This window comes from Gossypium hirsutum, chromosome D13, assembly GCF_007990345.1.
Source record: "Gossypium hirsutum isolate 1008001.06 chromosome D13, Gossypium_hirsutum_v2.1, whole genome shotgun sequence".
In the NCBI taxonomy this organism is placed as follows: Eukaryota; Viridiplantae; Streptophyta; class Magnoliopsida; order Malvales; family Malvaceae; genus Gossypium; species Gossypium hirsutum.
The window spans coordinates 11,618,367-11,637,453 of record NC_053449.1 but is presented as its reverse complement, the minus strand read 5'-3'; the positions used below and the strand labels follow the sequence as shown (position 1 = coordinate 11,637,453).

Sequence of the window (19,087 nt, the reverse complement as noted above, 5' to 3'; positions counted from 1 at the left end):
TATAGCATAAATATAGCATCAACCAAAACCATAAGTTTGGCACAAGCCTATACAAGCATCATCAACTCACAAGTTAGTATACTTGTCCATGATTTAAATAAATTCAACCATAAATTGATAGATTTCCATACATGTATATACATTGAACTCATCAACCTTTCTATAAATTTATGATTTATTCATTTGCATACTTTCCATTTCATTTCCTTTTCGTACCCATTGAACCATCTAAAATTCCATCGGATACTTCGGAAAGCTCACACATAGTGTGCCTTTACATATAACCGTAACATTTCCTTTACATCATTGCTCATACGAGCTATGAAATGGGTCTGATCACACGAGCTGTGGGTCAGAATGTAAGCTACACGATGTTGCTCACACGAGCTGTGGAGAATCCACAACAAATGCAGGACCATAGCTAATGGTAGGACATTCAAGACCAGCACCCGAAACATGGAATCCTTAATGACATGTCATTTGTATCCTAAGAATTTTTAAGGTTCAACCGGGACTTGTTATCCATCAATTCATCATAGCATGAATACATTTATTTTCATATTCATTTATATTACAACAACATAGCAAACATTCAAATTTAACTAACATTAAAACGGTTGCAGTTCATACGAACTTACCTTGATGACTAGGGTGTAAAAGTGTAATTCGAACTAATCCAAAGTTTTAGCCTTTCCTCGATTTAGGTCCAATTGTGGTTTATCTTGATTTAAATAAATAATTCGTTTAATTAAGTATTTCTATAATTCAATTTAATCCATAATTCATATTTATGCTAAATTACAAATTTCCCCTAACATTTTTACTTTTTACAATTTAGTCCTTAAGCTCATAACTTAAAATCTAACCACTTTAACCTAAATCCAACTTAACTCATGTTGCAAGGGACCTTAAAGAAAATCAATATTTTTCAAAAATTCACAATAAAACCTATGAATTTATACATTTAACAATTTAATCCCTATTTCCAAAATACAACAAAAATTACTTAACAAAACATGTTTATTTTACAACAAGGATCAATAATCCATCAGCTAACATGAAAAACCTATTCAAAAACATTAAAGGCAAGTCCCTCAATCTTTAAAAATTTTACAAATTAACCCCTGGGCTAGCTAGATAAAGCTAAAACAAGCTCAAAAACATAAAAATCATTAAAAATGGGGATTGAAAACTCACCATGCAATCAAACTAAGCTTGACCAAATGTCCTTCTTCTCCAAAGGCTAATTTAGGGTTTGAAACTAAAAATGATACAGACAAAGTCTTTATTTTATGTTTTATTTACTTTTTTTATTTTTATTTACTAATTTACTAAATTAACCTTAATAAACTATTTAAACTACCATAAAGCCTATCCATCAAAATTCGCTATCTTAAAACATGGTATAATTGCCATATAAGTCCATTAGCTTTCCATTCCATAGCCATTTAACCTTTTTAACTAATAGAAATAAGCTTTTACCCCTTTTACGATTTAGTCCTTTTTACCTAATTAACCATTTAAACATCAAATTTTCTTAACGAAATTTTAATACAACCTAAATATAATCCTATAGACATTACATGGTTGATGAAACCACCGTGGTCCTGAAACCACCATTTCTGACATCATTGAAAACAGGTTGTTAAACAATGACCTTGTCATCAGTGTGTTACCCTTATATGATATCCTTAATCTTTTCGGGATAATATTCATTCTCCTAATATGATCCTATTTTATCTCATGGTAGTCATTACATCTTCCTTCATGAAAAGTCAATCACTATCAAATAGTAATCAAGTCATTCATCACAAACACGAATAACCTGTGACCACGTTTACTTTTCATCAACCTTGTAATATCAATGAAAGAATATCATTTACCTATGTCTCGAGAAATGAATTCCACTATTGTTAATGATGCTACATACTATAGAAGTCGTACACCCAATTCACTAGCTTTCGATTTCTTATCTATTTGAACTCAGGCGTTTACTTACATCAAAGTGTACGAGTCACGCATGCATAGTTTGTCATCCACTCAAGATTAAGGTATCCTACCCTATGAACGTCACAAGTGAAAAAATCCATAAATGGATTCAATATTCTTCTTAGGTCTAGTCTGAAGTACCGCCAGTCCAGTCAGTCAATCACATTTATGTCTCTATCTTCTAGGAGTTATCCACTTCAATGCTCAATATAAAGCACCTCCCCCAACTGAACTTGATAGAAGACATATTAGTCTTTCAATCGGTTTGCTCATTTCTGATTAGACTAAGGACATTTTTAGTTTCATCTACTAATATAAATTGTCTTTCTGTACTATGATCCAACCACGTAATACCACTTAGTATTAGTTTAAACATTCAACAACCAATTAGCAACAGTTGCTTCCATTTTTCTTTGTGTGAAAAAACATATGAAGACAATCATACAAAGTATATTAATGTAATAAATGAATTTTCTTATTAACCAATCTGTTCGAAAAAATTACAAGTTTACAAATGAATATACTACACTCAAGTCACTAGATCCAACACATGATTCACATGATTTTTTATCCACGTTATGTAAAGAGATCGAATGATCATATATTTATTTCATTTTAATGATATTTTGTGTCTTTGTCATGTTTTTATATAATTTAACATTAATCATTTAAATTTATTTACAATTGCTTTTTTAAACCTAAGCTTAGGTAGGTTAGAAAGTCTAGTATATATTTAAAAGTAAAACTAAAAATAAAAATACTAAAGAAAAGAAAAAAAATTACGCAAAAGTTTAGAAGCTTGGGTTGCCTTCCAAGAAGCTCCTTATTTATAGTCTTGGCAATATTATCTTCTTTGTAATCTTGTCAAGAACTTGAACCAAACAATACTCTTTCTAATCTTGCATCAAGTTTAAAGTAGAGAAACCTTAAAGGTTACATGTTCATTTTCTACCTTTATTCTGAGTTCACCCTTTTGGAGATCAATGAATGATCTCCCTATCGCTAATAAAGGTTTACCAAGGATAAAGGGGAATATCAATGCCTTTCTCCATGTCTAGAACTATAAAGTAAAAAAGAAAATAAAAGTTTCCTACCTTCTCAATAACATTCTCCACAACACCCCTAAGATATGCTAGAGTTATATCAGCTAACCGCAATGTAACTGATATAGGCATTACCCCTCTTAGTTTGAACTTATTATAAACTGATGACGACATCAAGTTAATGCTTTCTCCTAGATCACACAAAGCTTTAGTAGAAAAATTAACACCAATGGAGTATCGAATATTGAAACTACTTGGGTCCTCAAGCTTTAAAAGCAACTTATGTTATAGAATTACATTGCATTCTTTAGTTAAAGCCATAATCTCATAATCTCCAAGACCCATTTTCTTCGACAATATGTCTTTCATGAACTTAACATAACACGACATTTGCTCTAAGCCCTCCGGAAATTGAATGTTTACAGTTAGTTTCTTAGACACATTTAGAAATCATTAAAATTGTTTATACAGTGCGCTCATTTGGAACCACCATGGGAATGGAGGAGGTGGATAAACTGGATCCTTTTTCTCAACAAGTTTTAACTTTGACTTTTCAAATTTTTCTTTATTCTACTTAGAATTTTGGGGCAAACTCTGTTCAACCCCTTTTTCTGTGATTAAATCTTGTTAATCAGATTAACTAACCTATTCGCTTAACCTAGTGCAACTAGGGGTCTTTTTACTACTTCTAAGCAAAATTGAATTAGATTGCTCATTTTGGTAATCCATCTTTGGATTTGGTTGTGTGTTAGCTAACAAAGTTCCTTTTGATCGACTGCTTAAAGCATTTGCAAAATGGCCTAGTTGTTCCTCTAATGATTGAAGGGTTGCCTCTTGACTTGAGACTTGAGCATCATTTTTTTTTACATATATTCCAAAAAGGGTTCTTCAGTTGTTTTCTTGGGTAGACCTTATGGCTATCTTTATTGAAACCCAAACAAAGCATTTGATCTAAATTGGTGCATTAGTTCCCTAATGATTTTTCCTCTATGAAAATCTTGAGTGATTTCTCCATTCAAGTTTATAAGTGTTGACGACTGCATTGTTTTGTTGTTGGCTCTGGTTTCCCATGTAGTTTGCCTCTTCAATATATTCATAACATTACTTAGTAGAATGTACACCCTCCACATTAACTCTTGTTGGTTTCTTTGATACAGTATGCTTATAAACCTTATAATTTCAAAAGATTAGATCTTCCAAAATCACATAAGCATATTTTGGGAACTTTCACACCAACGAACCTCCAGATGCGTCATTTTCTTGAATTTTCGTCGCAACATCTAATCCACTATAAAAAACCAAAATTTGTTGAGCGCTTTCCAAGCCATGGTGTGGGCACTTTCTAAGAAGTTCATTGTACCTTTCCCATGCATTATACATAGTCTCCCCATCAAATTGAGTGAAAGTGTAAATATCCCTCAAAAGTTTGATAGTTTTAGCAAAAAGGAAATATCTAGCTAGAAATTTCTCCACAAATTGATCCTATGAAGTAATAGAGGCATGGAGGAGAGAGTTAAGTCAACCCTTAACTTTTCCATCTAGAGAAAATTTGAACAACCACAGTTCGATCACCTCATTGAATATCCCATTATACTTGACAATCTCATTAATCTCTAAGAAAGTTCTTAGATGAGAATTTGGGTATTCACTTAGTAGTCCAAAGAATTTGTTGTTCTTGAAGCTATTTGCCTCAATGGTAGGTTTAGCAATACTAGAGTGATATCCCTTATCTAGTGGCATGTTGTAATCAATACATCTCCTTCTTAATTGTTGAGGTGCTTTTAACATCAATGGTTGGTTACCAACCAAGGTGGGTTACCTCCAAGATCTTCAAGATTCTCATTTTCCATTTCAGTTGGTTGTACTTTAGCTTGTCTGGTTGCTTTTCAAATTTGGTGAAAAGTCCTTTTAATTTTCTGATCAAATGGTTTTAAAGAATCTAACCTAAATTTGCACATGCAATTTTAGAGTACTTGAAAAAAAATAAAAAGATATGATCTCGGATTACTCATGAATAAAATCAATATTAGTATAATATAACTTAAAATTTTGGTCCTTGGCAACGACGCAAAAATCTTGATGACTAAAATTTCTAACGCAAGTGTACGTGTCGATCAAGTAAATAAGGTGATAAGAAGAGATCGTTCCTACGAAGACCAAAATTTAAGCTTCTAAGTACCAGCTATTTAATTTTATCTAATCCAGATCAATAAAATAAATTCTAATTACTACTAAAATAAAACTAAGCAAATTATAATGATTTCACTAAAGCAATAAAAACTTTCAAGTTTCTAAATCAATTTTATGGACTTAGGACTCTAACTTCACCTAATTTAGCTAATCGATTATCTCTCATTCGATTGTTTAATATATGTAATTACCAACCTATAATTCAATGGCATTAATTAGACCCTTCCAATATCTAGCTAAATTAATCTCCCTTCCTTACTAGCTATATTCCTATGCTAGGCAAGTTGGGTTAAGTCGTTAAAAATAAACGAATTTGGTTGATTAGGGCATTAGAAATATTCCTATCCAAGCAACAAATTAACTTGTTAACTATGCTACTAAATTTAATCCTAATCTATTCAATCTAGATCTAAACTCTAACTTTCTCTTGCAAGATAAATTAAGGTTATCAAATTAATACAACTTAGTGGCCAAACAAACAGATTAAATAAGCACAAGACTGAATAAGTAATTAACATAGATCAAAATAATTGAAGAGAAAAATAGTTAATTAACTAAGCTATAGGATCCATCAAGAAAAAAAAAGTTTAGTTCATTGAGAATTGTGAAAACATCACACAAAGAAATTCAAAACAAATTTGCATAAATGAAAAGAAAAAAGAAACAATCTAGAGAGAACATAGATGAAGAAGATGAATTGAACTTCTTGGATCTCCTTTTCTTCTTGCCTTTGCAAGCATGAAGTTTCTCTTGCTCTTAGAGATTTTTCCTTTTTCCTCCAAGTGATTTTCTTTCTTTTTTTTCTTTTCCATAAAGGCTTTTAATTCATACTTCTTAATCTTTGAGTTTTTATTATTACACTCCACAAAATAAAGAATTGCGATGGAGCGAATTGCTTGCTGCCAAAATTTTTAAATTTAAAAACATGCTCCGCCGCAAATTTGATCCGGTGGAGCAGAAAACTTCTCTTTATCACTTTTTATTTTAAGCTCCAATTCTTCCCTTCTTCACTTTGGACCTATAATGACAAAATAAAAAATAGAAAATAAATTTGAACAAATTCTAAAAATGATAAAAAAAATTCATATAAAATATAATTAATTTGAGAAACCATAAAATATAACAGGAAGTAATCTAACTACTACAATTTAATCATAAAATACTACAAAAACTATACTAAAATAACTCTAAATATGGGAGTTATCAAGTTGCAACTTAACAAATATATGACAGAAAAACTCAATAATTTTTCAAAATTAAACTTTTATAGATTAATCTCTATAAGTTAATGTTGTGTCTTGTGATAATTTGAGATTTTTATACAAGATTAAATTTTTATTGATTGAATGAATTAGGGATATTGGTTACATATGAGATTCCTAACAACTTGATTAACAATTTTTAGAAGTTGATTAATACAAGTCTTTGAAGAAATTATAATTGATTATTTTTATAATCTTAAATTTATTCAAAACTGATTAGAATTTTAACTTTTTTATTTATTTAGAAATTGTTATTTCTAGTGTGAATATTGTGAATCTTATATTTTTGATCATCTTTTGTTTGAAATATTACATTTTTGTGACACTAAAAAGTATTTGAGTACTTTTTTGTGGAGAATTACAAATTGTATGTTAATATCATGATAACTTTAATGTGTTTAAGTTTAAAATATTTAACAAGAATCGAGAAATATTTAAAAAAAACTATTGTGAAATAAATAAAAGACAAGAAGAAAAAAGAATGAATGAATAGAAGCCAAGGCCCAAAGAAAATCAAATTTAGTTTAACCTCGAAGACCTTCTAACAATAAAAATAATGTAATGACATGATGAATCAAACACAACACATACCTATTTTAATTTCTCAAAATTTTCTAAGTCGGCGTTTGGCTTTAAATATCTTCAAACTCTAGATTTTGTTTTATACATATATATATTGCGGCTAAACTTAGTAGTTACATTATGGACCGTATAATATATATATATTCTGAAGTAGCGTATATATGTATATGTATATGTATATTTGATGGGATGGGATGGTTCATGATCGGGACACCGTTAAAAGGTTGAAGATAGGCTTAAGATGTAAAGGGTTGTGTGTTCTTTCCAATCAAAGGAACAAACATTTGGACAAATCAATTAATGTTGAAAAAGCAAGGGTTGAACGTGAAAAAAACAATTGCTTCTCTCATTGAATTAATTCCAGTAGGTGAAGACTGAATCGTCAAAATTTTTCCCCCCTGATAACTTTCTCCTTTACAGTGAAGAATCTTCACATTTCTATGCCTTGAAACACATGCAAGTAAGCACTTGCACAGTCTCTCTCTCTCTCTCTCTCTCTTCTGGTCTTGGTCCAAATTGACAATTCCTTATATATATATATATATATATATAAGTGCTTCAGCAATTTCACCTTTGAGCAATGCCAATGCCAATGCCAATGCCAAAGGCTAAATTAACACATTCAAACTTATTGAAATTGTAAAAGGAGAATGCTGAGGTGATGATATAATATAGGAGTAAAGGAGAAGTAGAGTACTCTCTTGTTTCTGTGTGGAATTATTGTATTTTTCATTCAAATTGTTATATACATATATTGATTGATTGCTTTTTCTGCAAAGTAGTAGTCTCCTCCAGTATGAATCACCTCCACACAACACAGCAGAAACACCAAAACGCCTTTATCACTATCACAATCTCTTTAAATAACAAATGTGGGGGAGGAAGGTACTCACGCCTTCCATTTGTACAGTTAAAATTGCTTCATTTCATATCTGCTGCATCATGTACATCTCTCACTTTTTGGCTGAATAAAATAAAAAAGAGTAAATGTAAGCAGGAGTCCAAAAGAGGAAGGGATTAGGAGCTCGATTATCGAGCATTTTTAGCCTACCTGCACACTGCCTGTGAGAGTGAAAGGAGTGTTACTCACTGTTGCTACGCTCTCCTATGCATCTTCCCCCTCTCCTCCTTTGTCGCTCCCTTGTCTCCTCCATTCCCAAACACGCCAAAATCCAATCTCTCTGGGTCTCCACTGCCCCTTTATAAACCACCCTTCCCAAGCTCTCCCTACTTGTCATGATATTATCCACTATTTAATGATTTGAGAACCATGTTGTGAGTTTCTTTATAGCAGCTTACTCGAGCTTTTTCTTGTTACATGGCACAGTAAAAAAAGGGTAAAAAAAAAAAACCAATTCTTTATTCATAGCCTTCTAGTCCCCACTAATCTTTCTTCTCCAAAAGACCAAAAATAAATCCCTTGTGTAGCACTAGCAGCAATTATCAGCATGCAAGCTCCTTCCTTTACCTACAATGATATATCCCCTAGAGAAAGCTCCTGCCATGAAGCTGATGATCATGTAGAAGGTGAAGATTCCATAGTCTTATCACTTGGTCCTCCTGGACAAGCCCCACGCATTTCCAAATACCCTTTAACATCACATCCTTCAAGCTCAACGTCAAGCAAGGTCCCCAGCTGTCCAAACCCTACTAGTACTACCGAGACTGAAAGTGGTGTAACAGTTGCCCTCCACATTGGTCCACCAACAACAGTTGAGACCAGCTCTAGCAACTCTAATGACATTGGTAACAGTCTTGTTGAAGGACAGTACTGGATTCCTTCACCGGCCCAGATCCTTGTTGGTCCCACTCAGTTCTCTTGCAGTGTCTGCAACAAAACCTTCAATAGATACAACAACATGCAGGTTCCAAAAACTTACTACCTATAGTACTTATTGTATGACAAATCATTAATCACCTATTAGATTATTCTATGACATCATGGGATTTCTTCGTAATTAAGGATGTCTTGTAATCTTTGTCCCATTTGTTTCTTAGATGCATATGTGGGGGCATGGATCACAGTATCGAAAAGGCCCTGAATCCTTAAGAGGAACGAAACCGGCTTCTTCTATGCTGAGACTTCCTTGTTACTGCTGTGCTGAGGGTTGCAAAAACAATATAGATCACCCAAGGTCTAGACCATTGAAGGATTTCAGAACTTTGCAGACACATTACAAGCGAAAGCATGGAGCAAAGCCGTTCGAGTGCCGAAAATGCGGTAAGCCCTTTGCAGTGAGAGGGGATTGGAGGACACACGAGAAGAACTGCGGGAAGCTCTGGTTTTGCATTTGCGGGTCGGATTTCAAGCACAAAAGGTCGCTCAAAGACCATGTTCGAGCCTTCGGAGATGGCCACGCACCGCATACCGTTGAGTATTGTGAGGTTGAAGTAGAAGATGATGATAACGATGATGTTGATGATAATGATAATGATGATGACAATGATGAGGGCAACCATGCTCCTCTTTTCTTCTAATAATTGATTATTCTAAGGGTTTATCAACTTTTGATCGTTACTAATTAAGGTTTTAAGATTGCTTTGCATGCTTAGTAAATGATTCTATCTATAGATGGGAAGGTAGGATATGATGACAATCCATTAATACAGTGACACCCAAAGTTTATTTTTCTATGCATTTAATGTTCCCAATTGCGGTTCGTTTATAATCTCTTCATCTTTGCCCGATGAAAATTGTTTTTTTCTTTTCAATTAATAAACACTGAATTTCAATGGGATCAACCAAGTTTTAAGTAGGGATCTTAAAATAATCTCTAATAGAGTTGAGCTTTTTCTTTAAATCGAATTTGGGTGAGGTTGGAGTAGTTTTATTTTGACGATGCTTGGGTTTAATGCCAACTTTTCAATCAGAATACTAATTACAAAAGTACCCTACGCAATTTTTTTTTTTTTTTGGATTTTAAGTCACTGTAAACACTTTCCATTCCTTCAACATAAATCACTACTTAACCCAACACTTATTTATTAGTTAAAATATGACTGATGAATTTTTTTTAATTAACTAATACATATAATTATGATAGTGTATTTATCATTAGTTTTTATATTCTTTTAAAATTTAAAATTTAATCATTATACTTTAATTTTATTTTGAGATATTGAGTTCTTGATCTAAAAATCTTGGTTCCCCAGCTAACTTCCATCCATTTTTTAATTAGTCTATAACGTGGAAATTATAGAGAAAAGGCAAAATATTTTTTATAACCTTCAACATTTTCATTTTTTTTCAATTTGACCCTCACTCTTTAAAAATACATAAAAATAATAAAAATAATAAATATATTTTTTATAAAATAAAAATAAATTATACCATTTTAAGAATATTAAAATTAAAACAATAAAATTCTCTAAAACTATCACCTAGGGATCGTAATTCGAAAGGGTTTCTGAGCATATGAGATGATGTAAAGATGTGGTTTTTCTTCTCTTTGTTTTTTTTCTTTGAACAATTTCATTATAGGTTCTGATTATATCTGCTATTTTTGAGACAATGCCTAGAACTACTCATAACCTTTCTCCAACCCATAAATAGGAGGATAATGCACTTCATTACATTCGAAAACACATCCTCCTATATTGGCAACAATACTCATGCGTATCGAGTTAAGACTCAATCGACAAAGATATGGTTGTTTCTTTTATGTTTTTAAGTTTGCATTTGAAATACTTTTAGTACAAAAAAAAAGGGTTTCAAACTGGAAGCATAAACCGACAAATGACTCTAGAAATTAAATTCCTCTTTTTTATTTTTTTTAAAATTTAAAGATTTTTTAATTTTTTTTCATAAATTTTGAATTTTTCAAAATTATATATTTTTAAAATTTTAGAATTTTTATTGAAAAATAATATAAACTTTTTATGTATTTATAAAGAATAAGGGTCAAGTTGACAAAAAAATTATAAATATTAAGGGTTATAAAAATTATTTTACCTTTTTCTATAAATAGCTACGTCATCAAATAACAGCAAAATTGGACTGAAGGATTCAAAGCTTTAGTTGTATCATTTCAATCAAAACAATTTTTATTTTTATATAAATCTTTTTTATAAATATATGTTATACATAATTTTTTTCATGCAACAATTTAGTATTATATAATATAACTTTTTAATATTTTACTACTATTATGTTGTAGAATTATTATATTTTGATAAAAGATATATAAAATATTAAATTAAATTTATATTAAGGGTAAGTTTGGATGGGCAGTGCGTTTAGTTGCGGTTAGAGTAAAAACAGCGGTGGCGGTAAAATTAGATACTATAACGATACTCTAGCATGAGACAAAAAGTAAATTAAATACACTGCATCCCACCCCACCACTCATCCAAACTCAACCTAAATATATCATTTATTTTTAAAATCAAATTTAAATAAATATAAATATATTAAAGTTGAACTGTTCTTCAAGATCTCATTATATCAAATTAGGGTGGGCAAAAAATCACCATTTCTAGTTATTAGTGGCTACTAATCAGTACATGCAATTACATGTTGAAATAAGAATGAGGGACAAATATATAAAATTAAAACACATGCATTTATCAGTTAATATAGACCTTTTTTTTTTTTGCTTATATGCATACTATATATGTATGTATAATTATAGAAATGCAGCATATATAGCTAGCTTATAACATCAAATCAATTAAAAGAAATCGAAAAAGAAATAGGCAAAAGAGAGAGAGAAAACCCTAAACAAGCTTTGATTAATGGGAGCAAATGCATATATGTGATTGTATAAATTAATGGAAGGAAGGTGGTGGTGGTACATTGAGGACAGGTGTGCAGAAAAGAGAACAGAGAGACAAAGTAGCAGTGGGGAGTCACAGAGTCTACTGTTGATGGCGTTTGCAAAATAAAAAATGCAAGAAATTGTGGACTCAGTCACTTTGTTTTTAATGGTTTAAACTCTGACTCAGTGAGACTGTACATCACATGTAAGAGAGTGAGAGTAAGAGTGAGAGTGAGTCATTGTTGTGATCAGTCTCCCTAAGCTTCGACTCACCCCCACCCCACTACTTAATCACACTTTGTCAGTCTCACCAATATTTTGATTGGGACAATGACCCACTGCTCCCCCACTCTTTTTTTTCCCTTTTATCTGTTTTTGGGGTTTCACCCAAAGTCTTGCTTTTTCCCCTTTTCCCTTTTCAGGCTCTTTCTTCTTCCCCCTTGATCTTGACATTAAGTACTTGTAAAATAATGTTTTTCCCCTAAAAATTATATTTAAGAGATTATTAGTGAAACTTGAATTTTGATGCTAGTAATGTTGCTAATCAATAGTCAATCAATTTGTGTAAAATAATGTTTTTTTCAAAAATATTTAAAATGATAATAAGGTTATTTACATCATTGACTCAGTAATAAAATTTATATGAATTTCAAGTTGATTGACACGAAATCTGTGATTCAATCCATGCTTTAGTAAACTCATTCCTTCTTCCCATTACAATGTAATTGTTTGCTTGTAAAAAAAAAGTGAGTATAGGGCAGACGATCATAAGAGATCCCCTAAAATTTAGATAGCTCAAAACTTTAGAAAGTTTTAAAAATTATTAATAAGTCTTTTAAAATATTTAAAAATTTTAATTAAATCTCTTTTGAAATTTTTGTAAATTCTCTTGCAATTTTTTAAAAGTTTTAATTAGATTTATTAAAATATATGAAAATCTCAATAAATCTTTCAAAATTTTAATAAATCCCCAAAATTTGATATCAAGATCCACAACTAGGCAGGGAAAAACAGTTTATACCAAGGCAAGTCACTGATTTTATAGAGAGCTAAAAAGTGATACTAACAAACCACCTACCAAATTAGACTATTAATAAGACTTAAACTGTAATACTTATAAAAAAATGTAAATTACTATTCAACCAGCTAAACTCACTCACATAAAATAATGTTTCAAGTTGCAATAATTACATACATCTTATAGAATCTCCCATGCCATGGGCTCAATAATACTATAATTGTAATTTGCTTTAAATCCTTTCTATTAACAATAAACCATCGCTTTGTTTATACTATTTTTAATACCCTTTTGATCACTTTTGTGTATCAATCAAAATCCTTGGCTTTTGTCTTTAAAGTGGCAACAAGCATATATATGGCCAAGCATGCAAATGCAATGCAGGCAGCACAGGTATCTATCTACATTGCATGCATGGATCCATACAGTTCTGATATCATTATAATATAGTATATGTCATGCTATTGGGATTTTATTTCAAGTGCTGCAATCCCGATATTAATATATAATATATTTAATGAAAAAGATAAATATCAGTACTAAAAGGAAAAGGAAGCTCCATTTATGATATGATATTATCCTATTCTGCATGTGAATTTGTATGAAAAAGGTATGATACTTATGATTTGACATATATAGTTGCTGAAGTAGTGAAGTGTAAGATCCAAGGCCGACAGTAACAGCTTCTAAATCACCCATATCTAGCTTCTACTTCCCTATTTATTACCCATCTTTGTTAATACCCTTTGCATTTTGTTTAGAGGGATGATCCAGTTACAATATTTAATAAGATTAACTGTCAAATTTAATACCCTGATTGTGCTTGTTGTTTCCAATTAAATCATTGGTGTAATAACAAATGATTGCATTGATTTTAAGTCACTAATATTTACGTGTAATTTTTTTTAAATATTCAAGAGATAAATTTATCGGTGTCTATTATCAGTAGCAATGACTAATTTCCTCACCATGGGTGCTTTTTAAAGAGGTAAATAGTTGGCCATAAAATGAGCACCATCCTCATGGGCGAGGATCAAACCCCTGACCTTATGATTAAGGGATGAGGTGAGCAACCATTACACCACATCTCATGGTTAACAGATAAATTTATTTAACCTTTAGGCGAAATAGTTGATAGTATTTATCTAGTTGATAAATTAAAAAGTAAGGGTTGAAAATTTGTCTTGATCTGTATGGAGTGATTTTAACAGCCTAATTTTTAGTGGTACTAAAAATTGCTGTTTCGGAATCTTATTTCTGTAAATTGAGTCCGTAAATATAAATAGGAATATTTATGGAGTTAACATGAAAATATGCTAAAGAATAGTCATGTAATTTCATTGATAAAATAATTAATTAAAACTTAGGGACTAAATTGTAAAAGTTCAATCGTTATTAAGTTTTAATTAACAAAAGGCTTGAAGACTTAAATAGCAATTAAAAAAATGAATGAAATGATAATTAAACCATTTTTAAATGGGAGTTGGTGGATGATGATGTTAAATCCCACTTAGTTTAATTAGTGAAAGATTAGTAAGGTTAAAACTGAATTATATTAATTACAAAATTAACTAAGGCTTAATTAATATATAAACAGGTAGATAATGGGAAATTCCATCATCTTCATCACTTTCCCACCGTCCACCATAGATGATAAGAGAAGAAAGCTTCAAAATTTTCCTTTCACATTTGACCTTTACAAGGTATGAAAATCAAGCTGTTTTTCTTATAATTTTTATAGTTTTGCGATCATGGGAGTTTGATTTAGCTAGTCAATGTATCAATTTGTTCAATTATTAAATTTTTAGCAAGTTATCATTGTTGATTAATTGATGAATTAGACTTGAAATTGATAGATATTGAACTTAGATAATGAAAAGGACTAAATTGCAAAGTTAATTCAGCTTAGTTGTTAGCTTTGCAACAATAGGGACCTAATTGAATAAATGTGAAACTTTTCATGAAATTATGCTAGTAATAGAAAGTATGAGGTCTCTAATGAAAGAATGTGAAATCATATTTTATTTCGAAGCTTGGAATTGAAAGTTATGCTTATCCTGAGTTTAGGGACTAAATTGAATAAAATGAATAATATGTGTATAATAAAAAATGGATTAATTTGAATCTTGCATTTGATGGCATTGTTGTTCTGAGCCATTAAATGGCTATTGTGTGTTAATATATGATATTTATTGTTATATATATAATTGTATAGAACCGGAATTTGAAAAAAGTGGAGCTAGTAGATGAAAAGCTAAAATTGAAGAATATGCATTGAGAAATCTATATGTTTTGTGTTTTGAAAGGTAAGTTCTTACGGAACTTACTACCCTTCCTGTTTTAATAGGTTTTATTGTGTTATGTCCATTTTTATCTATGTTTGAACATAAATTGAAATGTTGATAAAAATTGACATACATGGCTTGTAAATGAAATTGAATTGAAACAAGTGCTTGATATTGCATCTATTGATGAAATTAGAAGAATGACAAGGATTTCAAAATGAATCATTAAATGTATGTGTAATTTATGTTTAGATTGTTGGATCCGTACCCTAAGTGTAGTATTTTCGTCTAAGTACACTTGTAATTTTCTGAACAAATTGGTTAATAAAACGATTCATGAATTACATTAATACTTTGTATATTTTCCTCACGTGATTTTTACACACAAAGCAAACTGGAAGAAAATGTTGCTCACTGGTTGTCTAATGTTTAACTAATATTAAGCGGTATTACATGGTCGGATCGTAACACAGAAAGAAAGTTTGTTTTAGTATATGAACCTAAACATGCCCTTAGTCTAATCGAAAATGAGCAAGCTGCTTGAAAGACTAATATGTCATCTATCAAGTCCAATTGGGGAGATTTTTTGTCTTGGGATCAAAGCGGATGGCTCCTAGAAGATAGAGACATAGATGCCACTGACTGGACTGAAAGTACATCGAATTGGACCCGAGAAGAATACATTCTGAATTTGTTTATGGATTTATTCACTTGTGACGTTCGTAGTGTGGCATACCTAAATCTTGAGTGGATGACGAACTATGTATGCGTGACTCATACACTTTGATGTAAGTAAAATCTTGAGTTCGAATAGATAAGGAACTGAAAACTGGTGCTTTGGGTGTACGACTTCTGTAGTATGTAGCGTCATTCACAATAGTGGAATGAATAGCCCGGGACATCGGTAAGTGATATTCACTCATTAGCATTACATGGTTAATGAAAAGTAAACGTGTTCACAAGTCATTCGTCTCTGTAATGAATGACTTGATTACTATTTGATAGTAATTGACTTTTGATGAAAGAAGATGTAATGGTTACCATAAGATAAAATAGGATCATAATGGGAGAATGAATATTATCCCAAAGAGATTAAGGATAACCTATGAGGGTAACACACTTATGTAAAGGTCATTACTAATCAAGTTGCTTTCGTAATGTATGTCACTAGGGGAGCACAATCACAATACTATAGTGGAATGACTTCATGACTAAATGAGTTTATAATTAATAGGCGAAAAACTGAAACTTAATTATAAATCATTTGAACATCAATTGCATATGTCTAATTAGTCTCTTTGCTAGCTCGTTGAAACTAGAAATGAATTGTATGTTTGAATCGAAATGAACAGAATGAATAGAAATAGAGAAATGGAAAACATTCAAAAATGATTATGGATTTTCCCGAAATGGATAAATGGAATCATTTGGAAATGAATGTGATTTTCTCAAAATGAAAATAGAAATGAAAAATAAAATGAGAAATGATTCATTTGCAAATGAACATGGACTACTCAAAAATGATTGAAAGAATGAGTTTATATTTTTGAGCTATTTTAAAGCCTGAAAATGAAAATAAATCATTCTATCATAGTGAACAAGTTGAATGGTGAAATATTAAATATATTTTCTAGAAAATTTTACCAGGGTAAAATCGTCATAATTTTATTGGAGGTAAAATTGGGATAGGAAATTATTTAATATAAATATTGTAAGTTTATTTTTGAGAAATAAAAAAATAAATATTGGGTTGGATCAAATTATAAAGTATTGGGTTAAAAGCCCGTAAAGTACTTGTAATTGGACCAAATATGGAAGAGGCCTAAAAGTCTCTTATCTTAATAGGATAGACGCCTAACCCTAAGTAATATTAACTAGGGTTGTCGCCACCTATACTCCTAATTAGACAAAGAGTTCATTTTTCTGTTTGAAATAAACTTCTCTAATTCAACAAGGGTTTTACCTTCTCTCCCTATAAATAGATGGCACCAATAGAGCTATACATATAACTTCAAGATATTATTACTATAACACCTTATACCTGACCCGATCCACAGATCTTGGTACCAAATGTAACAATAAACTCGAATAAATTAACAAGACTTCTAGACTGACTTGTTTGGATATTTTAAATCCATTAAAATACAATATTTAGCTTCAATAAAAATAATCCTCGTCATTCTAACATCACAATTCTTACAATTTCATTACATTAGTATAACTAGTAGTACATATATGATTTTGACTTCAGCCTATATCTCTAATATATCTGATTTAATCCTCGAGACATAGCCTCTAGGAATTTTCCCTTTTATACACATGAACGACATCTACGTCCACCCCTCAACTGGCGATGTCTGACTTGGTCCCTCCCTTCGATTTCTGAGTCAAACCTTTGCCCTACAAATAAGCGACAATTTCATAAGTTCAACTAAACTTAATGAGATTCGATGAAACAGTGCAACAATCATATTTCAAAGTCTTTAAGAGACAAAGTTTAAAAGCAAAGATTTTAAACTCCCTGTATATTCTTAGCCTTTTGCTGATTTTACTAGTGTGGTTGAAACCTTGCCCCTATTTCTACAGCTTCTTGTTGGCAAACTCATTCTCTATCTTAGACACATTTACCTCTTCCATAGTACTAGTCTGATTCTGCCTAGTTCCAGTTTCCTCTTTACCTCAGCTAGCTTAGCATTCAAAACCTTAAACATGTGGATGAGCCAAATGGATGAATGCCCCACCCTCAGGGTAGCTTCCTGCTTTACCAACTATCTTAGGCTACCTGTTTACCTTGCTCCAATTCTTCAGAATAGTCAATATTAATTGATATATCCCTATAAGATCGTACTCTCTTTTGCTTAAAACAGACTTTTCTCCTAAGTAGCCATTGGTAAAACTTCTTCTATCATAAATCTCCATGTAGTTTATTATACGTTACATAGTCTTGGTTAACTTACCTATTTATTGGTAAATGTTCTAGTGCCCTCAACCATCAGACCGTCTAGTAGGCCATTATCTCCCAGTGAACCTCAACGAATTTACCAGTTGCTAACTACTTCATATTACCCTCGGATCCTTAAAGTTAGGTTCCGCTTGAACATCTCATGATCCTTACCAATTATAGTTTATTAGCCACAATCTGCAGACTCATATTTGTGGATATTTGGCTATCCCGCTTACCACATTCTCAAGCGTACCATTTCCATCCAATCATGATTTTCTCCATAAGAGTTGTACTACAATCTTCTTTTCTTCATCCCGCCAACTTTCAGATTTATTATCTTCGTGGATATTTACTCGTTGCCATAGCCAAGTTATGGTTTTACACTTTATAATTTCCCATGTTTAACATCTTGGTGGACTCTTTATGATGCCAAAGTCGGACTATGGTCTTACACACTGCAATTCCCCATATTTAACGTCTTGGCAGACTTTTTATGATGTTATAACCAAGATTTGGTCTTACACCTTAAACCTCTTTGAGATGTCACCCCGAAGGACCTTACACACTGCAATTCCCTATATTGTCGTCGTGATGTCATCCCATAGAGCCTGTTGATCACCGTCGCGGGGTTGCTCTATGGAACCTAATAACTGGCGTCACTGTGTCACTTTAGCGAGCCAGCCAATATCATTTCATTTCATATTAACCTTGATGCTCAAACACCATAGTGTCCCCTTCATAAGACCCAGAGCTTCACACATCACAATTTACACCCAGCAACACTGGATTGCGAAATCTAACAAAACTTCCACTTCCCTGTCCATCTGCCCATTTCTCCATTTCATCACTTCTAACCTTAATGCTCAAACATCACAGTGTCATCTTCGCAAGGTTTAGAGCTTCAAACATCACGGTTTGCACCCCACAATCCCAGATGGCGGTATACAGAAACACCATTTCTCAAATCCTAACTTCGTCTAACCCGTCAATAATTTCCCTTCCATACCCCACCATTAT

General features: G+C 31.7%; 1 protein-coding gene and 1 non-coding gene across 2 annotated transcripts; both read left to right on the top strand.

Moving 5' to 3' along the window:
* The first annotated feature begins 4,353 nt into the window (after positions 1 to 4,353).
* LOC121226013 (small nucleolar RNA R71) lies at positions 4,354 to 4,460 on the top strand. Its single transcript, XR_005923913.1, has one exon. It is a non-coding gene; the product is annotated as a small nucleolar RNA R71 (small nucleolar RNA).
* A 3,771-nt stretch (positions 4,461 to 8,231) lies between these two features.
* Positions 8,232 to 9,789, top strand: LOC107919568 (zinc finger protein WIP6). The gene is made up of 2 exons (XM_016849007.2): positions 8,232 to 8,931; positions 9,065 to 9,789. The coding sequence occupies exons 1-2, from the start codon at positions 8,515 to 8,517 to the stop codon at positions 9,542 to 9,544; spliced, it is 897 nt and encodes a 298-aa protein (XP_016704496.1). The 5' UTR covers positions 8,232 to 8,514; the 3' UTR covers positions 9,545 to 9,789.
* Positions 9,790 to 19,087: the final 9,298 nt, after the last annotated feature.